The sequence below is a fragment of the Onychomys torridus genome, chromosome 11 (genome assembly GCF_903995425.1).
Source record: "Onychomys torridus chromosome 11, mOncTor1.1, whole genome shotgun sequence".
NCBI lineage: Eukaryota > Metazoa > Chordata > Mammalia > Rodentia > Cricetidae > Onychomys > Onychomys torridus.
In genome coordinates this window covers 38971539-38996934 of record NC_050453.1, presented here as the reverse complement: position 1 = coordinate 38996934, position 25396 = coordinate 38971539, and the positions used below count along the sequence as shown (strand labels likewise).

Here is a 25396-nt window from a genome sequence, read left to right as displayed (position 1 = left end):
CACTGTCTCTCCAGCTTCAAGGAGATATCTTGGCTGGGTGGTGGTGGCCCAGGCCTTTAATCCCAGCACTTGGGAGGTAGAGCCAGGCGGATCTCTGTGAATTCCAGGCCAGCCTGGTCTACAGAGCAAGATCCAGGATAGGCACCAAAACTACACAGAGAAACCCTGTCTCAAAAAACAAAACAAACAAAAATAGAAAGAAAATATCTTTTATTTATTTTTTATTTTACATAATTTCATTATTGAATCATTGGGAATTTCATATCATGCACTCTAATACCGGTAGCTCATCTCCCAGTCTCTCCATATCTTCCCATCACCCCTGCAGTGTCCCCCAAAAGAAAATTAAAAAAAAACAAATCAAACCAAACCAAAATGAGCAAACAAAGAAAAACAACAACAATAAAAAAAATACCTCCCCTACCCACCCCGGTACAAAAACACACAAACAAACAAACAAAAAATCTTCGATCCTCCATTTTTCCTGCCTTTCCGATACCTCTTCATTCGTCCTGGTGGCATTGGGAGCCACAGTGTGTCACAAAGTATACCCTTTGGTCCAGTCACCTTTACTAGCAAATGCTCATTGCCAGAGTCATTAGTCTGTTTCAAGGTCTCTGGTTTCTACTACACCATCATCACTGGGTTCTCACCAGGACTTCTCTCAGATCCTCCAGGTATCATTTCACAGGACCAGTCCTTTTACAAGCTCCAGCAGGTTCTTAGATGGGGTAGATGTTAGGGTGGGCCAACCTAAGGTCCCGCTATGGGCCTGGTGGGTAGTTGAGCTGGTCAAGCCAGGACTCTGGGGCCGCCCCCCTCAGGCGACAGGTAGAGCCAGCTCCTCTTCACCCATGCCATCAAGTCAGCTTGAGGACCCAGTCTGGGCTGTGGGTGACTTGCAACCGCCTGAGCTGAATCAAGAAAGTATCTTTTAAGGGAGAAAGAAGGTGTAAATAATTGGTAAAGTATATTTATAGTATAAGCAAATTACTATGAAATTGGACACAAATTATGTAATCCTTGTTTTTCAAATTATTTCTCAGGTAAGTTCCATAAATAAACACTAAGTAATATTTACCGATGACATTCAATTAGTATTTTAAATCTTTACAGTAATTTGAGTTTAATTTAGAATACAAGTAGCAATGTACTAGCAAAGTAGAGGACATTTTCTCAGAGCAGGTCCTACATTAATTTGAAGATCACCTTTCTGTTGATCCCATCGCTTCCCCTTGTTTTATTTTAAATCTGTGGCTCATGACATAATATAATGTAATGTACACTTTTGGCTCAAGAAACTGCTTGAAAAATATGATAAAACTGACAGTATTGACCCAGCAGAAAAGTAAAAGATTTAGTTGGCCTTGTACTGAAGCTACGTTTACGATTTGGAAAGGACAAGAAGAAAAACAGTACCTGTAAAAATTTTGAAGGGCTTTGCTTTTCATACTGATTGAGAAATGTGTTACTGACTCCCTAACTATACATATTTGTATTGATATAGACAATACCATTTAAAAATCAGTGGCCGTAATTTTCATTAGCAAAATGGCTTCAGTCATCAATCAGAAACTCATACTTAATACAGAATCAGAAAATAGCAAAAGTAACTTCACTCATATGAACTTGGACATCTTATTTCTTAAATTGTAATAGACTATACATAACACAATTTACCATTGCTGCTGTTTTTATGTGGGTAGTTCCATGCAGCCAATCACCTCACCCATCTCCAAACTTTTCACCTCCTTCAGTGACTGAAACTCTACACACAAAGTCCCCATTGCACTTTATTTTGTTTACTATTATTATTATTATTATTATTATTATTATTATTATTATTATCATGAATCTTAAAGAGTCTCATTAATAAAATCAAACCTGAGGCCAGTTATTGGGGTGACCACTGGAAGATCAGAGAAGCAGAACAAGCCACAGCTATCTCACCTTGCCAGTTTCTCGGCTGATCCTCTTTCCTCAGACTGGAATCCTCTGAGTTTTCATCCAGAATGGGTCTCAGCTGAACTGTGCTGCTCAAAGCCTAAAAGCTTAACCAGCCAAATGCTTCTAGTTTCTGGTCTTCATGCCTTATATATCTTTCTGGTTTCTGCCGTCACTCCCTGGGATTAAAGGTTCACTTCTTGGGATTAAAGGCGTGTGTCACCAAGCCTGGCTGTTTCCATTGTGACCTTGAACTCACAGAGATCCAGAGGGATTTCTGCCCCTGGAATGGTAGGATTAAAGGCGTGTGCTACCACTGCCTATCCTCTATGTTTAATATTGTGGCTGTTCTGTCTCTGACCCCAGATAAGTTTATTTGGGTGCACAATATTTTGGGGAACACAATACCACCACCACCACCATTATTATTATTATTATTATTATTATTATTATTATTATTGTTATTATTATTATTTCTCTGTGTAGCCCTACCTGTAGCCCAGGCTGGCCTCAAACTCAGAGATCCACCTACTGCTGCCTCCCAAGAGTGAGAATTAAAGGCATATGCCACCACCCTACTTACTTTTTAAATTTTTTTAAAAAATGTATTTAAGAGTTACAAAAAGACAAAATCAAAGCTTTCACTTACTTTATTAAGCCATAGTAGTATTTTGTTAAGAACAAACATACAGACTAGTATGCTATAGTTAAGAAACCTTCCTATGAAAGAGAAGTCACCTTCCTATGAAAGAGAAGTCGCGAGGTAATTCAGGACCTCTCTTCAGTGGTACTTACTACTCTGGGCAATAGTCAACCACTACAGCTACCACAGATTCAGTGACTCCCCATCTGAATCCTCTTGACCGCATACCTGTGAAGGAATTGTGGTTTCCAAAGCCACCTGTGTCCCCAGCCTTCTCACCAGCCCAGGGGTCCTCAGCCCTCCTGCAGCAAGCTTCCCCTGGACAGGTCTGATGGTGTTGTCAATTTCCCGCTGTCTGTAATGTGGAAGTTGCAATTTACCATGACCTTGTTCCTGTTGATGTCCACGTCCAGAGGCCATGTCTGAGAGCAGTCTGACCTCAGGACACTCCCCATTCTTTGTATTGGTACTCTGCATCCCCTATGTCCATTAGATCCCATCTATCTGTTCATCTGATAATTATACGGTACCCTACCATACATATTTGATACAATGGCAAGGGGGAGATCTCTCAAAAACTTACATATAGCAACTTCACCATGTTTGTTCATCTGTGGTTTGTATCTGTGTAGATAGGGTACATATACTTTGTATCTGACCTCTAAATGCCATAAAGAATACTCATTTCATAATTCAGTATCTATCTGCATTTAATTTTGTGGTCTCTAGGGGTGAAAAATCTCATTTAAAAATTCTACATGGTTTAGGGCAGTTAAGGATATCAAAGAAGCGTTTGAAATATTAGAGCCACTCTCTGTTTCCTAGAAGGTAGGAAAGCAATACCACTTAATAGGTTCGTCACCGCTGTGCAGCTGCGAAGTACCTTAGAGTCATTTGTCTGTCTAAGGGAGGGCACGGTAACACCATTGGTTAATAGATGAGAACTTTTCCTCCCTCACTTAGGGATTTGAGTTACAGAATTTACCCAGGATATTCTAAGGCAGCAGAATCCTTTTTAATAACCTCTTCATCTCTAGGTATTACTAAGATATTTTTTTCCCAGCAGGGTTTTAAAAAGTAGAAACAAAGACTTGTCAGATTTTGTAGTTGCAAGAAGTACACTTAGCTCAAAGATTTGTAAGAGATTACTCATACAGAATTACAAAATAAAATTGGAAGAAGTTTTTGAGCAAATGTAGCTTTAATATATACCTAATTTATGCTTTTCTTCCTGAAGGAGAACCTGGGGAATCTTATACCTGCAATAATTCACTAGCTGCATCCTGTTGGCCTGTGTATAATGTTGTTACAAAGAAAAAGGGAAGAAACCATGGGTGTTTCTCTCCTGAACTTTTCATAATCCTTTGTGAGGCTGCATCTCTGTATTACTGCTTATGTTATTACTGGAAAACAATCTAAAGTGAGGGCATGTTTTCAGGAACATCATAATTTGAGGAAATCAAGGGCACAGACATCTTGCTGTTCTGATCTTTATTCATTTAGTTATACAGTATCATGAAGGTGAAAATCCCAAAGCCTGCTTTGTTTTGTCATCTGTAAATGTTTACTCCTACTCTCGGTTTTTTAGCTTTTTAATACTGTGTAAGTATTAATCACTAGGTGGTCTTAATGTGGATCTCTAGCACTTCTACAAAGTCATTGTCAGAGAATTTATTCTAATTCAAGGTTAATTAGTGTACCATTAAAATAATGTGTTACAGAAATTAATTACATTGCAGGTCAGAACATGTATTAAAAAGCATAGTGCAAATGTCTGCGAGTGCATCATCCTTCTTAAAACATGACTGTGTGCCATCTTTCTGGAAACTCACCCCGAGGTCCAGTCACAGGTGTTTCCCCTAAAGTAAATTTTGGCACCACATGTGACAAATTTAAAATATAACCCCCATTAACGGTGAAAGTGTTGCTCATTTACTCTGCCATCAGCACAGGGAAGGATTCATAGTTCAGCATTAGTTGGTGAAACATGATTGGGTCAGACCTAAGGAAAAATCAGAAGCCCGCTTGAGAAGTAGAAATTACCTATACGTCTTGTAAAAGTACATAGTATTAAGTTTCCCCATTGTGATACAGTTATCATATATATGCTATGGAAGTGTGCCACACTCCATAACTGTGCACAAAAGTACATAGCATTAAGTTTTGCTACTGTGAAATAGTTCTCTATGTATGCTATGGAAGCATGTCACATGCTGTAATTATGCAGTGATTATTATTAATAGTTGAACTTCATACCTACTCTAAATAAAGGTAGAACTAATTATCTGACTCTTTTTTTCTTCTTCTCTTCCTTCTCCTCCTCTTCCTCCTCCTCCTTCCTTCTTGTTCTTTTTTCTTCTTTTTTGAGACGGGTTCTCTCTGCATAGGCCTGTCTATCCTGGAGTTCACCATGTAGACCAGTCTGGCCTTGAACTCACAGAAATCAGCCTGCCTCTGCTTCTCTAGTGCAGGGACCAAAGTCATGTGCCACCATACAGGGCTGATTTGCCCACATTTTCAAATTTTTATTTCCCTCTTTTATAATTTTATGTGTGCAAAATTCTTTTAGGACTTTGTGTAGGAAAACAGATACTCACAGGTAAATAAAAGAAAATCAAACAAGTGAAAACAATAAAAAAGGAAATCTGTAAGGAAGAAGTTGCCCTAGCTATTTATTCAATTAGTTGAACTAATAGATGTATCAAGAGAGTCTACATGATAAAAACAGTGTAGGTGGGTTAGAAAAGCTACCGTGGAGGGTACCTTTTCAAGTCATCCTTGTCCCAACTTTTGTGTATTTAAATGTTTTCTACAGTGACAGTCAGGGGTTGCCCCTTAATGTGGAAACTCATCCTGTTCTTTATAAGAACATTACTGTCACCCTCAGAGTAGAGTTATACCATACTTCATCCATCCATTCGTTCAGAAGAACCCTGCAGCTTTGGGGGGTTGTCTGTTTGGGGGCCAAGTAGGCTTCATTTATTAGGTACACCAAGACTTTCTGCCAGTCAAAAACAGGAATAATACATTAATAGTAATTGTAAATGCTTGATATAGAAAAGTCAAAAGTAGTGTGTCATGAGCCTGGAGAGATGGCTCAGCAGTGAGCTTATTCATTCAGCAAATATTCTTACTACATTTTATGTACTTATTTGTGCATGTATGTGCACACATGTGCACCTGCACAGAGATCCAAGAACAGCTTGCCACAGTCAGCTCTCTTCCATCTTGTAGATCCTGGAATGGAGCTCAGGTCATCAGGCTTGGTAGCAAGCATCTTTATGGGCTAAGCCATTTTGCCAGCCCAACTCATGTTATTGATTTACCATTATTCAGGTAAGGAAATTGATTAGATCAAAGAAGTTACTGGGCTTATATGCGATAGATCAGAAGTAGAATTTGGGGCTTCCTGTTGCTTGTCTGTTGCTTTCCCATAGTGCATTTTATATCATCCTCAGAATAATTAATCTACAATTTTACATATCTGTTTCCCCATCTTGCTTAGCATATGAACTCTGTATGGCCCCACATGTAGATTAACAAGTTCCTTCTTTGTCTCCTACTTGTAGGGCAGAGCTCTGCTCCACTGGGCATGTGACCGAGGACATAAGGAGCTGGTCACAGTCTTACTGCAGTATAAAGCTGACATTAATTGTCAGGTAAGAGCAGCTTCAAAATGAGCTTGCTTTTCTTCTTCTTAATTAAGATTCATTTATTTGTATTGTATGTGTATGGGTGCTTTGCCTGTATGTATGTCTATGTATCACATGTGTGCAGTGGCCCAGGGAGGCTAGAAGAGGGTACTGGATCCTCTGAGTCGGAGTAGGATTGTGGGCCTTGGGAATCCAACCTCTGTCCTCTGGAAGAACAGCCAGTGCTTGTAACCATCTCTCCAGCCCCTAAAAAGGAGCTTAAAAACAAACAAACAAACAAACAAACAAACCTGAAGTGAAATTCTCATAAGGAAATTTATGAGATTAGATGTCTTAAGGCATATGGCACCACAGCCCATGCTGTAGAGCTCCACAGTGTTGCCATCATCCAGTGGGAAATCCTGTAGCATTTCCACACTTACTTCTGCTTTCCTCTCACCCCAAACCTTGCAACCACTAATCTGCTTGTTTTTCTTTTTTCTTTTTCTTTCTTTTTTATTTTTTTTGGGTTTTTTGTTTGTTTGTTTGGTTGGTTTGTTTTTGGTTTTGGGAGACAGGATTTCTCTGTGTGCTCAGGCTGTCCTAGAACTCACTCTGTAGACCAGGCTGGCCTCGCCTCAAACTCAGATCCACCTTGCCTCTGCCTCCTGAGTGCTGGCATTAAAGGCGTGCACAGCCGCCGCTGCCGCCACCAGCGTTTGTGACTCCCAACTTCACCCATCTTTATTTTCCCTTCCTTCTTAAATACCATCCTAATAGATGGAACTTTACCTCATCATGATAGGATTTTGATTTACCCTTCCCTGATGACTAAGCAGTGCTGAGCCTCATGTGTATGTATGTGTGTGTGTGCGCGCGCGCGCACGCACTCAAGTTTGTTTTGTTGAGATGGTGTTTCTCTGTGTAGTCCTGGCTATCCTGGAATTTACTCTGTAGACAAGGATGGCCTTGAACTCGGAGATCTGCCTGTCTCTGCCTCCCAAGCACTGGTATTAAAGGCATGTGCCACCACTGCGTGACTCCTTTGGTATATCTTAAAATGCATATTTCACTTTATGAACCATTTGTTTATGGCTTTTGCCTACTATATTATTTATTAGATTGATAATTTTAAAAGATTTTAGAAATGTTTTATGTATGAAGACAAAGTTTTAGTATGCAATGCATGTGACATGTTAAAGCTGTTCCTCATGCTTTCTTCTGGAACTTTCTCCGTTTCATGGTTTCTTTGAGCCATCAAGAATTACCCTGTGCCTTGTATATGTTAGTAGAGGTTTTATTTTTTCCAGATGTCAAGCAGGTTGTTCTAATATTTATTGGATAATCCTTTTAGCTTCTTGCAGCATCTTCCTTACCATATATCTGGTCCTCATTTCAGTCTGTCCCTGGGTCTGTCCTCCATCCCGTGACTGTGTCTGTATGTCCTTGGGCACGCTCTTTAAAGAGCGTAGCTTCAGACGATTTCACGTTGAGTGAGGCTGTGTCTCCACTGTTCATTTGGGGGTTTCCTGCCGTTTGCTTCACTGTTTGTGTAAATGTTAGAAATTGTCACTTTATTCTCACTTTCCTGAACCACTCCCGCCACTGAGTGAAAGTGAACAGCAGGAACACGTGGGTGTATTCGTGTCTTCACATGACTGTAAAGAATTTCATGGTAATTTAAAGGAAAATGTTCCCACTTTAGGCATTGTCTGAGCTTTTTTTTTTTTCTGTTTTTGCCAGTTCTGTTGTTGGGATAGGACAAAGCACACAGCCCCAAACCCCGCCTTGTATGGCTTTCTAAAGCACTGCTGACTGAACACTGGTTTTATGCAGAGCTGAGGTTCCATGTGGGTTGTAGGATAAATTGCTTAGGATGGCATGGTGCCTGGCAGTGTCTTCCTTGCCCCTGCATTCACGTGGTCACTTGATGTCGCTCCCATCCTCTCTTTAACTTTGTTCTTGATGGTTATAATCTGATCTATCTAGTGCCCGTTAATGGGAATGCTGTTGGCTCTGTCGTCTGAGTTGATAACATGCTTCCAAGTCAGAGGGCTTCTGCAGATTAGGTCTGGGGGCGCTTTCCCACTCACTGCCGCTTCTCTGTTGGTTTTGTTATTGAAAGCACTTTTCAAATACAGACAATGCAAACGTAATAAATGGATGGAAAGGTTCATCTCCCTCATGACTCAATCTTTCTTAAACAATATTATTATTGACTGGCCTATTGGTTGCCAAAAAAGAAAATCAATATTATTAGAACTATTTGCTTGGCCATAGATCTTGGTACTAACCCAGCACAGGCAGGCTGATGTTATCAACTATCTGAAGAATAACTTTTCCTGTGAGTGTGGAGTGAAGTCATTGCAGTGTGTCAGCTCTATTCTGTGTGTTCCTGTCATTTGACTCTCCGTCTGTCTCATAAATCCCTTTGCTGAACTGCAGCGGCTGTATTCTGTGGCGCTGCTGAGGCTGGAACTAATCTTTATTTCTGAGAAAGCCTTTGTGGTTTCATCTGTAGCTCTATACTAATATTTTGTTTCTTCTACTTAGTTTTGACTTTTGGTTCCACTCTGGAAGTTGGGTTGTTGTCACATCTGTGTTAGGATAACGATGTGTGTGTGTGTAGACACACTGCTACGTGCTCTTCTTCTTGAGTCATCTTTTCAGTTCTTGAAACTTCCCCACAATCACGTGATCTTGATACCTCTGTTGCTGTAGTAAAACACTGATCAAAAGCAGCTTGGGGAAAAGGGGTCATTTCAGCTTCAACTTCCAGGTCCCAGTCCATCACTGAGGGGAAGCAGGGATGGACTGCAGGCAGGGCCTAGAGCAGAAACCAGGAAGAAATGCTGCTCAGTTAGCCTTTTTATACTGTCGAGGACCACCAACCCAGGGACGGCCCCACCCACAGTCAGCGGGGCTCTCCACATCCTTCATTAGTCAAGACAGTCTTTCCAGACATAGCCACAGGCCAGTATGATGGAGGCAATGAGAGGTTTCCACTTCCCAGGTAACTCTAGATAGTCAAGTTGACAATAAAACTAACCAAGATGACATTAGAAGATACTTGATGTCAAAGATTTATTGGTAGATGTTCTCAGATTTGTATAAAGTAGTATCAAGGCAATAAATGGGATGGGGCGTGTGAGATTCTGTGGGTTCTAAGTATTCACCTGTGTAATGGGTGTAACACAAGTCAAGCATTTTGCTTAGGTTAATAGAAGTGTTTAAGAGCTTTTTAAATTTTGTTTTGTTTTTGTTTTTGAGTCACAGAATCTCCTAGAACTCACTATGTAGACTAGGCTGACTTTGACTTATAATCCTCCTGCCTCTCCTTCTCAAGTGCTGGGATTAAAGGCCTATGCCACCAGGCCTGGCCAGGCTTTTATCATTTATAAATTAAATGGACGGTGACTTAGTACACGGGCAGTGTGCCTGCAGTGAACGCCTTGCTGCTGACTGTTTGTTGTAAAAGGTTTCAAAACTGGGAAAACTGCAGTGTAGTGGTGATGCTGCCGAATGTGATGGTGACATGAAACCTTTGTGTTTATGTGCGTTGTCTCCTAAGTCATCACAGCAGCCCAGTAACGTGCGTGCACTACTTTCTATGTGCTACTGATAGAGAAAAGAGCTTTGAGAATCCACGTAGCTAGTGAGAAACCCAGAACTGAACATTCTCTGAATCTAAGCTCTTAACCTCACCACTGTAAAATTTGAATACATTGCATTCTCGTCTTTGGTTCATAGGTACTTTTCCTTTATTTAAAATTATTAAAGTATAAAACAAATTCAGCGAGGTACATTATACATAAATCCTAAGGATACAGCTCATTGTATCAGCGTGTGTACACACACACACACACACACACACACACACACACACACTCTTGTAACTACCACCTTAAGCTACTTCCTGTCAATATCCACACTTTCCATACCACCCTGAAGTGACTGTTACTCTGATTTTTATCACCACTGATTACTTGTAGCTCCTTGTGAAAGATTCTACTTGAATCTTTGTAATAGTATTCATTATACAGTATATGATATCTAGTATAGTCATTTAGATATGGCTTACTACACTCAACATAGTATTTGTGAGTCATTCGTGTTGTTACATATATTAGTTATTTTTATTGCTGTGTGACATTCCATTGTGTGCATATGCTGCGGTTTGTCTCCCTCCTGCTGTTGGACAGTTAGGGTTTCTTGTCCTTCAGTTTTTGTGTACTATAAATAAAGCATCTGAGAACACTGTTGGATGTGGACATATGCATACACTCTCATTCCTGGTCAGTACTTGTTCCCAGGAGTAGAATTCTGGCTTCTATGATAACTCTATGTATGCCTCATTGAGGGACTGCGTGTTTATGTCTAAGAGTGGTACCATTTTCCATGTACACCAACAGACCATGAGGGGTCTAGTCTCCTGCATCTTTGCCAACACTTGTTATCATCTGTCTTTTTATTATGCCCATCCTAATGTGTATGAAATGGTGTTTCATTGGGGTTGTGATATTCAGGAGATGTGGTAATGATTTCAGTTTCTATTCATGTACTTACTGACCACTTACATATGCTGTAGGGAAAATCTCTGTTCAGATACTGCATCTATTTTACTCATTCATTCATTCATTCATTCATTCATTTTGAGTCAGGGTCTTACTGTGTAGGTCTGATTGGCCTGGAACTCACTGTGTAGCCCATGCTAGCCTCAAACTCACAGTGACCCATCTACCCTTGCCTCTGAGTTCTGGGAGTAAAGATGTATATCACGATGTTGTCCTTGTGTCCACTTTAAAAAATAGGGTTGTCTGTCATGGACTTGAATGAGTTGTTTATGTGTTCTGGATACAAATCTCTTCAGATACATGATTTTAAAATGTTTTCTTCTATTCAATGGACTTTTCCTTTATTGTTAGTGTCCTTTGAAACAAAATTTTTGTTTTAAAATTTTTAAAATTTTGATGTAATCCTACTTACTTTTTCATTTTTATTTGTGTTTTAGTGTCATTTTCAAGAAACTATCATCTAATCAAAGATCATGATAATTAAGTCCTTTTAAGACTTTCATAGTGTTATCTCTTAGATCTCTGATTTCTTTTGAATGGTTCACATAGAGTATGAAATAATAGTCCAACTTCATCTTTTTATGTGGGTATCTAGTTATTTAATCATTTGTTATGTGGGAGGCCAGCTCCCACTTTTTCAAGGGTTCTCGTGAGGAGGAGAGAAGGATAAGAAAAATATTAGACAGAAAGATAGCGAAGAGGAGAAAGACAGAGACACAGGATAGCTTCGGGAGGACCTGGGTGACTACCCAACAGCCTTTCCCATTTATGCAAAAGGGCTTTTTATAACATTGCCAAGGGGCGGAACAAAAGATCCCTTCTTGCTAGATCAACGCACACAGCACAGCCATGTGGTGACCTTTCCAAATACCTGGCAACCACACCCTGGTCAGTCCATCCCCTTATGCAGCCCTGCTGGGTAAAGCAATTCAGATTCTCAGACCCTGAGTAAGTTCTCACCAGGAAACCTCTGTGGGTGCCCACATTATTAAAAGCCTATTCCTTCTCCCATGAAACTCCTGTAGTACCTTGTCAAATAGTGATCACAGATGTGGAACTCTGTTCTCAGACTCTCAGCTTTCTCCCACCATCCTTACGGAAACTAACAGCCTGTTCTGCTGGGCGCTCTATTCCTCCCAGTGGTCCCATACATACTGCACTTTCTGAAACTGCTTTGGGGTTCTTAACCCCCTCTCCCCCTCCCTCTCCTTCCCCCACTTCCCCATCTCCTCTCTCTCTCTTTTTCCCTCTGTTTTCTAGTACTGGGCAGAGAGATTTTATTTTCAGTTTTGAGGTCCCTGTCCTCATCTAGCCATAATTACCTTCTTAAAGGTCCTTCAGGTATTGTCATATTGAGGGTAAGAGTTTCAACATAAAAATGTGAAAAATACACTGGGTTTTCATATTTAGCCTATGTTCTCTGTAAACAACATGTTAGTTATTAGGTCTTAGTTTTTGTCCAGTGTGATAATCTTTGTCTTTAATCCCAGTGTTGAGTTCACTTTCCTAATTTAGTGTGATCACTGCTGTGGTTGCATGGAGCTCAGGTCACTTTCCTAATTAGTGTGATCACTGCTGTGGTTGCATGGAGCTCACTGTCTTGCTGGTGGTGTTCTCTTTGTCCTACCTGCTTTTTGTTTCTCCATTTCTTTATTGACTTGTCTGGTACGCAACAAATATTTTTTAATTATTGCATTTTGCCTTCTCTATTAGGTATTTATTTCCTAGACCTTATAAAAAACTACTCTTTTAGTAATAGAAATTACAAAATCAACTCTCAGCTTATTTTCATGTACCTTAGAGTAATATATCCTTGTGTCTTGAGAAACATAAGCGCTGTGAAATTGTCTAATTGCTGTGGTTATGGTGTGTTACTACCTTTATTTTTATAGACTTCATAAGATACTTTTTGTATCAAGCAACCTTTCTACATAGCATTTTATCTCATACTCTTTTTATTCTTAAACGTCCCGATGCCTGTGATGTCTTTCCTTTAGCCTGAAACACTGACTGAGAAGTCTTCTGTTACGTTGATTTCTTGTGCTGGATTGTCTCCTTTATTTCTGTGAGGGTGTCTGTGGGTTTGTTTTCTTTGTCTGTCTTTCTGTACTCTGGTGCTGTCCTTGCATTGTCTTATAACCCACATAAGTTCTATAGAGGAATTAGCTGTAATTCTTATTATTCTTAAGATAAAATGGACAAATTTCTTGAAAAAAAAATCAAAATTAACAGAACTTTTAAAATGTGACTATTCCTAGATGTGTTTAAGATACAGGACTTATAAAAGTGGACTTTACCATTCAAAATCATACTCTTGTTTTGATTGCATTTATGATTTCCATACATTTCATGTGCCCAGCTCTTACCTCACATTGCTTCTTAATTGCAGTCTTATAGAGACGAAGATTTTGTTATTCTTTCATTTCTTTATTGTTGTTAGTCCATGGGCCTTTTTGGTTTTGTGGAGTGTGGGCGTTTGGTTAGTTGGTTTGGTTGTAACTGGATCATCCTCTATGGCCCAGACTAGTCTGGAACTCATTATGTAGCCCAGCCTTGCCCAAAACTCCCAGTGATCCCCTGCCTCAGCCTTCTGAGGCCATGAGTCACCACCACCATTGTCTCTACAGACTTGAGACACACACACACACCTCCCATCTCTAAAAGCAGGAAATGTTTTGGCTTTTTTTTTAGATTTATTTATGTGTACAAGTGTTTGTTTGCATGTATACGTGTGTACCACATGCATGCAGTGGCCACAGAAGTCAGAAATGGGTATCAAATCCCTGGCATGGGAGGTGCTGGGAATTGAACCCAGAATCTCTGCAAGGGCAACAAATGCTCTTAACTACTGCGCCATCTCTCTAGTTCCAGGCAGGACATGTTTTAAAGACTACTGAAGATTTTTATGTGCCCTCTAGATGTTCTGTTTTCTTGCACAGGCCCTGGCTTCAAAATATGAGCCATGTATGAGAAGAGCTGCTTTGTCTAGAAGTCTTGTTGATTTTGTTTTGTCAAGTGTCTGTTGCACTTGCCCTCAGCTTAGTCTGAGCCTCTGCTTTAGTTCACTTCCCTTTTTTGCTTCTGAGACTCTCCCGTTGGGCTGGAGAGATGGCTCAGTGGAAAAAGCACCTGACATACAGCTAAGTGCTCAGTGCATGTGGCTGTCTGCTTGTAGTTACAGCACTTGGAGAACAAAGACAGGCAGATCCCTAGAGTGAGTTGATGAGCTCAGCAGAGTCATCAAGCTTTGCAGTGAGTAGAGGCCCTGCTTGAGGAGTGCTCAGGGAACACATCTGACATCCAGCTCTGGCCTCTTCACACATGCCTATCAGTACACACACCACCTACACATGGCATCCCCCACCCCCCCCCCCAAAAAAATGCTATAATGAGAAAACTACCCTAATTCATCTTCTCCCATTCTACTTAGAAGCAGAAAATAGCCATATTGGTTTTGTACCTCTTTCCATTCAATGTTTTGTAGTGATCGTTTTTCTATGCCATTCGGTCTTTAAGGGCGCATGGCTGATAGGCATCTAGAGGTGCTGTAGATCATCAGAGTTGAACTGAAGTCTCAGAATTGTGATAGCAGCAGTATTTGAGCTGTGGTGTTCTTATTGCGGTGTGTTAAACTACCACATTTAATCAACTTTAAGATGAGGGGTTTTTCTTTCATATTTTAACATCTTGAAATTGAAAAGCACCTTACAGTCTGTTAACTAAGTATTGAGTTGTGACCGACTGTGTTCGAGAGGAAGTGGTCATTGGTTGTCAGTGTTATCAGTTCAGTTGAGTACATCCACTGTTATGTTGGTTTTGTTACTTAAAACATTTTCAGAGGGGCTGGAGAGATGGCTCCTCAGGCAAGAGCACTTGATGCTCTCAGAGGACACAAGTTCGGTTCCCAGTACTTATATTAGGTGATTCACAACCACCTGTAACTCCAACTTCAGGGGCTCTAAATCCTCTGGCCTCTGCACATATCCACAGCAACAGACACATAATTTAAAATAATTTTTAAAAATAAATCTTAAAATATTTTAAGAAAAATGACTATAGTTGCATATTTAAACAAAAGTTATATATAGAGAGGAACAAAAGTAGGCGTAAATTTGATTAGTTGAACAGTTAATTCTTATTCATCATAAAAATAGCCATTATTTTATATTTATGTATGTATATGTAAGAGAACAGGCATACACAGGTTTTCATATAAAGAGGTACATTGTGTGCTAATTAAATTTTAAAAAGATACTTTCCTCCCCAGGTCGTTGTTGGCCATGGTGTTCATCATTGCAGTAGAATGAAAACTAGGACAGACATTGGTACCAAGAATGGGCGTCACTGTGACGGACTTGGCAGTTAGTTTGGGGAGCTTATGGAAGTATTTGGAACTTTGGGTTGGAAGTGTTGAGTGCTCAGAGCATGATGAACTGCTTTGTGGAAGCTTGGAAGATAAAAGCGTTGAGAGAAATACAGATAAAGGAGGCCTGGCTTGTGAAGTTTCAGAGGGAAGCAAAGACTATTGGGGTCATTAAAGTGATGATTTGAAGGAAAAGTTGTGATTTCTGGTCAGCTATGATTAATAAAAGGCCAGCACACTGAAGTGAAACCTTGGTGCTCCTGGGACGATTGACTGAGGCTGAGGAATCAGCTGTGGTTATTTAGACCAGAATCGTTGGGGCCAAGTCTGGGAAGTATTTCTTCTGGGTCAGCAGACAGAGGGAAGCAAAGGCTACCTTTCGGGCTGGATGCTAAACATGGCAGTGTGTTACAGGTCTCCCACCTGGTTTAGGCCTTGAAGGCATAGAGGTCATGGAGAACAGCTGAGGCTTGGTAGGTACTATGTGGCAGGGTCCAAGTCCCTGCAGAGAGGCCAGGAAGCCATTGGTGAAGGTGCAGCCTTCATTGCAGTGGATAACCAAGCATGTTGGAGATTCCAGGACTTGGGGATGACCACCAAGGACAGTGGCAGTGTGGAGTGAGATCAGCCTGAGCTTCAAGACAAGCTATGTGTGTGTTGTGGTGGCAGAGCCAGTGAAGTATGGTTAGCCAAGCCCTTTGTAGCTCAAAAGATGATTGTGACTGTGCCCGGGTTCTTCCTTCTTGGAATAAGAAGTATGTAACCTGTTTTTTGTTTTACAGGAGTCCACACCCGAGAGACTTTGGATTTTTAAAGAGATGTTGAATATTTTATAAGTTATCTATTATCATATGAGTATGTGGTGTGTGTGCACGCGCGTGCGCGCACATGTCTCCTCTATGGAACTTAAGTTACAGATGGTTGTGAGCCTCCATTTGGTGCTGGGAATCAAACCTGGGTCCTGAGAAAAAGCCACTAGTCTCTTTTAACGAGTGAGCCATCTCTCCAGTAACTCGTTCTTTTATCAATTAATTTGTCATTTGAGATGTTAAATATTTTAAAGAAACTGAACTTTCAAATGTTGGAAATGTTAAAGCCTGGGATTAAGTCATGCTATGTTTTATATTGTAATAATAGCAGGAGATATTGGGGATAAACAAGAAAGGAAAGACCTAATAGTGATGTGTTTATAAGTCAGGTTGACAAGGGTTCAGTTGTGTTGTTTAGTTTTTGTGGGGTCTCTGTTGTTATTGCCTTGGTTTTGGTTTGTTTTTTGTTGTTTGTTTGTCTGTTTGTTTGTTTGTTGGCTTTTTGAGACAAGGTCTATGCAGTTCTGGCTATCCTGGGACTCACTATATATACCCGGGCTGGCTCACAGATATTTCCTGCCTTTGCCTCCCAAGGGCTGGGATTGATTAAATGTGGGTGCCACCACACTCAGCTGCGGGCCATTTTCTTGATTAATGATTGATGTGGAAAGATACAGCCCAATGTGAGTGCCACCCCCAAACAAGTTGTCCTAGTTTATATAGAAAAGGGAAGCTGGATGTGCCATAAAGAACGAACCAGTGAGCACTGGTCCTCTTTGGTTCCTGCTTGTTCTTGCTTGAGTTCCTGCTCTGACTTCCTTCAATGCTGGACTGCAAAGTTGCTTCTGGTCATGGTGTTTGCCACACCCCAGTAGAAAGCAAACTTGGACAATGTGTTTTCATATGTCCCTTCTTTCTTACTTTATTAACAATTTTAAATCATACATACATAGTTTAGATTTATTTTAAATTGTGTGTGTTTGCGCATGTCTGTGCATGCATACATGAGTGTGAGTGTGTGTATGTGTGTATAGGTGCCCATGGAGGCCAGAGGTCTCAGATCACCCTGGAGCTGCAGTTATAGACATCTGTGAGCTGTCCAATGTGCATGCTGGGAACCAAACTTGGGTCCTCTACAAGAACATGTCCTCTTAACTGCGGAGTCATTTCTCCAGCCCATAAATTATGTATTGAAAGAAATTACTTTGTGTGTATTTGTGTGGGTGCATGTATGTCACAGCACCACATGTGGAGGTCAGAGGACAACTCTTGAGAAATGGTTCTTCTACCGTGTGGGTTCTGGGAATCAAATTCATGTCACTGGGCTTGATGGCAAATACCTTTACCCACTCCTTTCTTATATGAAAGGTATAATTTAAGGGCTGACACACACACACACACACACACACACACACACACACACACACACACACCATACATGATAACAGTTTTTAAAGATAAACTTTAAATATTCTTTTGCAGTTCACAGAACATTATATTCTACAGGCTACTCCATCTCATTTCCCCAAGTGCTTTCTCTTTTATTCATACATTAGTTATGCAGTCTTAGCCATTGTGCATGCAACATAGTTTATTCAAAGCCCTTGTGCCTGTGTATGGCATGTATGTTGTTTCTAATATTCAGCAGTTACCAGCCTAATGCATATGTATTTTCCTATTGTTGGAATTATACCTTCAGAGTAGAGTTCTGAAAGTTTAATTAGTGGGTCAAAAAGCAAGTGTATGTGTAACTTTGATAGTTGTTGTAGGGTTTACCAGTTTGCATTCCCCCAGCAGTACATGAACACGCCTGTTCCCTACAACCTTTTGAGTACATCATGCCAATGGAATTTTAAATGCTGAACCCTGACAGAGAAACAGCCTCAGTGGTATTTGAGTTTGCATGTTTTTGTAAGTGAAGTGTTACATTTTTTCATATGTTTGAGAGATAGTCTATGTCCATTTTCTAGTAAATTGTCTACATAGTCTTATCAAGTTTATCCTTTTTATGCTTCTATTTTGATTTATTCTTTCTATATTAGGAATATTAACCTTTGTGATATATGAAGCAGACATTTTCTCCTCATTTTTGTTTATAGTATATTTTGTTATGTAATTTTTTTTTAACTGTTGGGTAGTCAACTTATATTGTCCTGGATTTTAAGTCATAGTTTTCAAAAGCTCTTTCTTGCTGGGCATGATAGCTTATGGCTTTAATCCCAACACTCAAGAGACAGAAATAGGCAGATTTCTGTGAGTTTGGGGCCAGTCTTGTCTACATAGCAACTTCCAAGGCTGTCAGGTCTTCACATGAGACCATTTCAAACAAATGAACAAACACAGACAAAACAAATAAGCAGCACTTTTTCCTACAGAAAGCCTAAGAGGATCCCACGTTCTCTCTTAGTGCTCGTGTGAGTTCATGGTCTGCATTTAGATCTTTAGATGTGTGGTTGGAGAGACCGACTGAATGTCATATCTTTGCCAAATGCCTGTGTAGTCCAGGCAGTACTGTTTATCAGAGGTCCATCCTTCACGCAGCCTAAGCTGCCCTGCTCCTTTACTGTAAGCCCTGGGCACTTTTCTCTAATTCTAGACTTTGTGAAGCTCTACTGGCCTCATGTTTATGTACATTATTTTAATTAAAAGTCTTTATGGCAGATCTGACTATCTGGGACAGTTATTTCTCCTTCTTAGTTTTTCTTTCAAGTGTTTTCTCCGATGTTCTTGCACTTTTCAAACATGAACTTTAGTATCACTTTGTTTTACTCCATGAAACAGCTTGTGTTTACACTGGGATTGCATTGAACTTGTAAGTTAGAACTGACATCCTTACATGTTGAGTTACTCTATCCAAGCAAAAAAATCATCTTCCAATTTGATGATCTATCTTTACATTTTCAGGGTCTTTAGAATTTGTCTCATATAAGTTTTGCCCATTTCTTGTTAAATTTGTTCTAAGTATTTTTGTTCTCTTTATGTTTTGCAAAATGGGAATTTTAGATCACTGATATTTATACTTTCTAATTTTATTCCATGTTGTGATGTTTAGTGTTAGAAATAAGTTCAGGGTCTCAAAGAAATGGACCAAAAATACACCACCATTGCCACTGACAAGTCGGGACGAGACAACCTGCACCCTTGGTCAAGAAGGTGTGTGGAGGTGTGAGCACCCAGACAGGAAGTGCGTTTGGTTGTGAGTCTCACTCAGGTGGTGGCTAGGTCTTTTCCCCATTGGCTGGTGTCTGATCTCAGTCTTGAGTCAATTGGCTAGTCTGAAAAGAATTGGCATGCTGGAAAAGAAGGAAGAGGGATAATTGCTCCTGGAGAGAGTGAGAGAAACCTGGGGTGTGGCAGAGGACCTTTGTGTAAACAACGGGTTTGCTGGGTAGGGGATTAAAACATTTGCATAAAAGTCAGGGGTGGTAGTTGATAGAAAAGACTCATATTTGATTTTTTTATCCCTCAGTCAGGGTTTCTCTGTGTAACAGCCCTGGCTGTCCTGGAACTCACTTTGTAGACCAGACTGGCCTCCAACTCACAGAGGTCCACCTGCCTCTGCCTCCCGAGTGCTGGGACTCAATCTTTTCACCGCCTGGCTCTGATATTTCTTACATTAAGTCATTGTCGATATTTAAAATAATTCATGTGTAAGTGAAAATGTTATGGCACTCTTCTAAAGTTTCCTGATTTCTCTGGAATATTTTCCCTAATTAAGGAGTCATTGGGAAAGTCTGGGCTCATGTGTTAAGGCCCCTGTATGATTGCTAGAGAACTGCTATTATTCCATTAAGAACATTGCAAGTTCAATGACAGCCAGGTGTGAAAGCAGATGCACAGTGTCAAAACCCTGCATGCTTGTCATTTGATTTTTCCTGGAGGCGGAGCACTGTGGAAGCAGCTTTCCTCTGGAAATTATTTCTTAATATTTCCTGTGTGTTATGAAGAGACCAGTCAGTCTTCCTATGAATTTTACTTTCTTTCTAGATTGCGAAGATATTTTAGATGTTGAGAAGAAAATGTATACTGGTATTTGAGGGTTGCACCCTTCCGTGATGTAAAACTCTTTGCTAAAATGGGTGCTTTATGTGCTCTGCACGCTCCACATAGGTCTGCACAGTGAAGTGGGAGGGGCGGGATGAGCAGGTGGCCTTTAAAACAAGAGTTACACTTTTAAAACTGCAGTCCTTTGACTTCTGTTAGAGGCATCCTTTTGTGCATGCCCACTTCCTTTCTACAATCTCCTGATAAGAAAATTCCACATCTAAAGGCTTTCATGAGGCATCAGTTGATTATATTATGGCTTACCTTTTTGTATTAAGGATGTGCCTTCCAAATATACTTGCAGTTCTTTGTTTTGTTTTGTTTTGTTTTTTTAAATGGTGGCTCACACCTTTTTTTTTTTTTTTTTTAAGATTTATTTATTATGTATACAGCATGTATGACTGCAGGCCAGAAGAGGGCGCCAGATCTCATTACAGATGGTTGTGAGCCACCATGTGGTTGCTGGGAATTGAACTTAGGACCTCTGGAAGAGCAGTCAGTGCTCTTAACCTCTGAGCCATCTCTCCAGCCCATACTTGCAGTTCTTAACAAGTAGAGGGCAGAGTTTAATGCTTTAATTTCACAATGATTTTAATGTTAAAATAATGCCCAGCTTGGTGACTTGTGGCCTTTAATAGCACTCAGGAAGTAGAAGCAGGTAGATCTCTGTGAGTTCTAGAGCAATCTGGTCTGCCTCTTGAGTTTCAGACCAGCCAGGGCTACATAGTTAAAACCCTGTCTTAAAAATAATAAATAAGTTAGGGGCTAGAGAGCTGGCTCAGCAGTTAAGAGCACTTGTTGATCTTGCAGAGGACCTGGTTCAGTTTCCAGCCCCCACATAATGGCTCACAACAGTCTGAAACCCCAATTCTGGGGAATCCAGCACTCTCTTCTGACTTCTATAGGTACTGGGTATGCACATAGTGCCCATACATGCAAGCATACCCATAAAATAAATGTCTGATTTTTTTAATTAATTAATTTATTTACTATGTACACAGAAGAGGGCACCAGATCTCATTATAGATGGTTGTGAACCACCATGTGGGTGCTGGGAATTGAACTCAGGACCTCTGGAAGAACAGTCAGTCAGTGCTCTTAACCTCTGAGCCATCTTTTCAGCCCCTAAATGTCTGACTTTTTAAAAAGCACTATCTCACTTAACCTGAATAATTCCTTTCTGCATGTTTGTTCCTGAGAGCCAATCAGTAGTCAATATCTCAAGAATCAAAGAAGTAGCTCGGTGGTGGCGGCACACACCTTTAATTCCAGCACTCAGGAGGCAGAGCCAGGCGGATCTCTGTGAGTTCGAGGCCAGCCTGGTCTACCAAGTGAGTTCCAGGAAAGGAGCAAAGCTACACAGAAAAACCCTATCTGGGGGGAAAAAAAAAAAGAATCAAAGAAGTCAATGAATTTTTAAGATTCTCTTTATACTTTATAAAATCTGGTCAACCTAAGTACCAAATACCAAAAACTTTACCAGAATATTAATGTTCTTATATTATTTTATATTCAAATACCTTTTCATAAAGTTAGAACAGGACAATATATTTAGCAAATTCTGGCTCATTGATTGTTGTTATCATCATGGTTTAGAATTCCCATTGGCTAGCTTGTTACCTAACCCATTGGGTTAAGGAATTAAAAATAAATATATTTGCACATTATTATTGTTTTTAAGCTTGGATATTGCTGTCTCAGCATTATCTTATCTGTCTACTTTTCATACACTGACTAGCTATATAGGAAAGCTGCATTTGGCTAATGGCTGGTTCTTTTCCTGAGATGATGGAGTGGGGGGGGGGGGGAGAGAGAGAGAGAGAGAAAGAGAGAGAGAGGGATGCTCTTTTGATGCTCTTATGAAATGTTTTTTTTGTCTTATTATTTATTTATGCAAATCATTGCTTTGGTGAGTTACTGTCTAGTGAAACCCTAAAGTAGCCAGAGTGCTAACATGACAAGAACTTGGATTTCTGTGCCCAAAGAACCTGTTTAGAAGCTGAAGGAAAAGAACAAAATGAAATCAAAAGTAAATGAGGTAATCAGAGTCAGAGAAATTGGTATTGGCAGGTTCTTCCTAGATGAGCAATCTTTCACAATACTTCTTGTACATTGCTGCTATTCCTTTATTTATTATTAAAATAACATGATCCATGAGGAGCTTGGGGTGACTCTCAGCCTAGCTAATTCTAATTAATCCAGTCAGAGAGCAGTAGGGTAAGTGGAGCAGTCTATCGGATTGAAATTCATAACTTAATTGAGGTCAAAGTCCCGGTCTGAGAGAACAAAAGTCTTTTGCTGGGACCAGGCAGATCAATAGCAATAAATATCTGGCTTGGATACAAGTAGCTTATAGTGACAGATTATCTGACACTGGCCAAGAGGTCTTGGTTCTGTTAAGGGCAGAGTCTTGAGCATGCCATGGTTCTTGCTGATGTTCAGTTCATACCCATGACACTTAGAAAGAAGTAATTCTCTCAAGAACCCTGGGACGTCTTATGGAAGCAGTTTACATCAACTTCCATATGGCTTGTTATTATCAAGTGAACATTTTCTAAAGATATATTTTTTTAAATGGTAGAGTATTTCTGTGACATTGTTGGTAAGACCAAAGGATTTACAGTGTTGATTAATCTTGTTTTCAATGTATATTCACTATACAAAGTAATGGATTTCATTGACAGTTTCCTACGTGAATACCAGATATACTCTCATCCCTATGTATTACCTTTTCTCATTATCCAACCCTCGTTCTGTTCCTCTTTCCAAATAATGGAACTCAATTATTTTTTTTAAAGGGGTGTGTGTGTGTGTGTGTGTGTGTGTGTGTGTGTGTGTGTGTATACATGCATGCAAGTGTCCACGGAGGCAAGAGGAGGGTGTCGGACACCTGGAGTTATAGTTACAGGCAGTTGTGAGCCTCTCTACATGGGTGCTAGGAACCAAACTTGGGTCCTCTGGAAGAATGGAAAGCACTTTTAACCACCAAGCCGTATCTCCAATCCCTTAAGAGCTGACTTTCCCACTGATAATCCAAAACAATGCATAGAATTGTTTTCAAGAGGAACATATAAACCATGTTGTCGTTGTTGATATATAGTTGTTAAAGTCAAAAGGACAGTGTGAGTGTACATGGAGGAGTTGGTATTTCCCCTTTTATATGTGGTAATGGTATTGTGGTTATATAGGAATATAGTTTTGTTTTTAGGTCTGTGCTGATGTATTTAGAAACAGGTAATAATGTCTATAATTTCCTTATTAAATGAGAAAATAAACATGGAAAATTGTTAAATCTGAATAATGAGTTTCTACTTTCCTGTATATTTCATAACAAAAGTAACAGCTCAGTGGTTAAGAGTACTGACTGCTCTTCCAGTGAACCTGAGGTCAATTCCCAGCATTTCTGTGGTGGCTAGCAACTAACTGTAACTTCAGATCCAGGAGATCCGACACTCTTCTGGCTTCTACAGGCACTGTACATACATGGTGCACGGACATCCATGCAGGCAAAACACCCACGCACATTAAATAAAAGTAAATAAAACACAAACTTTTTTTTAAAGTAACAGTTCAGGGAGCATGTACATTAAGATCTCTAGGCTGATATGTTGTGAATAAAGGTCTCCCTCTGTCTCATTCTGTTAGGATTTTCGATTCCTAAATTATCAAAAGCTTGATGTTCTTTATCCATAGTCATCACTGTTGCAATTATTTAATTAGTACAACATTTCGATACCCCACCCATCGGTTAATATTATTACCACTCAGATTCCACTGCTGTCTGACTGAGGGAAAAGAAACTCCTAAGGGTATGGAGAGCTTCACATTCAAATGTGTTTTTTAAAGTCATGATCTCCAGGAAATTTTCAGTGAGTTCATCAAAATAAAATGAAGAAATGGCTTCATATATCTTTAAACTGAATGAAAAAACAGGGCAGTGTGGTGTTAGGTTTCCAGCATATTTTCTGCGTAAACAGTTACTGCCCTTTATTTAAATTGAGACCTACATAGGTTATCTAAGTTTACATGCACACCAAAATAATAAATGAAACAATAACTCCTCTTATGCCAAATTAGGAGAACAGTGGTAGAATTTTAAAGTGGGTTTGTGAAAGCCAAACAGGCTGAGTGTGAATACCTTAAATTTGAGAAAGCGTAGTAGAGAAAGCCTTAATCAGAGGAGTTAGGAGGGACCTGAGCTCGCTGGAAAATCTGTAGACAGGTTGTATAATTTTGTAAGTGCGGCTTTGGGGTGATATTCTGTTGCACTTTGCACACAGAGCTTCCCCACAGTCAGCTTCAAATTCACAGCTTCTTCACTCCTAGGCCTCTTTTAAGGTGTTCCTACAAAATTCTTTTTAAAATCTGGTGGACTCTTTCACTGTCTTGTGATAGTCTCTGTTCATTAGATTCTGGGTTCTTTGTGATTGGGAACTGAGATTTTTTCCTGTTCTTAATGCCTAGTATATTAGTGGACATATCACCTAGTATGTTCAATGTAAACAAAGAATAAAATTTTAGAGTAGAAATAATAGTAAATCAAAGTAATGATGTGTTTTAGAAATTTAGGGAAAGGGAAATAATTTTTCTTCTTTCTTCTTCCTTTTTCTTATTTTGGTTTTTTTGAGACAAGGTTTCTCTGTTGGCTGTCCTGGAACTCACTATGTAGACTAAGCTGGCCTCAAACTCACAGAGATCCACCTGGCTCTGCTTCCCGAGTACTGGGATTAAAGGCGTGCGCCACCATTATCCAGCCTTATTTTTATTTATATATCCATGTGTGGGGATGCGATGTGTGAGTGGTGTGTGCACATATGCCTGTGTGTGGAGGCCTGCATTGCCATTGGCTGTTTCCTTGATTGCTCTCCATACCTTCATTGTGTGAGACAGCATCTCTCGGCCTGAAGCTTGCTGGTTTGGTTAGGCTGGCCAACCAGTGAGCTTCAGCCATCCTCATGCTTGCCTGGCAGGCTCTTTATCAACTGAACCCTCTCTCCAGTCTCAAGAAGAGAAGAATTTCTATTAGAAAACTTGGCCTTATGCTATTGCAGTAGTTCATGACTTCCTTCATACATCTGGTTAGTATGCTTAATAGATTTATGGAGACTGACTTAAATGTAGTGGACCCAAACAAGTATGCTATAACACATGGAAGAGCCATTCTTTAACAGCAAATGCTAAACTTTGTTTTCAAGATCAATTAGACCTACTCTCTCTATTTTAAAGTCTCTTTGTGTGTGTGTGTGTGTGTGTGTGTGTGTGTGTGTGTGTGTGTGTGTGTGTAAACAGGTGCCAAGGTGAGCATGAGGTCACAGACAACCTAGAGTGTCAGTTCTCCCCTTCCTCTTTCGGACAGGGTCTCTTGTTCTCAGCTACTACATAACCCA

At 40.0% G+C, this 25396-nt stretch overlaps 1 protein-coding gene across 1 annotated transcript in view; it reads left to right on the top strand.

The window, feature by feature from the left end:
- The window catches only part of Acbd6 (acyl-CoA binding domain containing 6), a 151516-nt gene that overhangs the window by 66662 nt on the left and 59458 nt on the right, over positions 1-25396 (top strand). The window contains exon 6 of the mRNA XM_036202948.1: positions 6157-6246. Within this exon, the coding sequence (XP_036058841.1) occupies positions 6157-6246 (90 nt within the window). The remainder of the gene's footprint in view (positions 1-6156; positions 6247-25396) is intronic.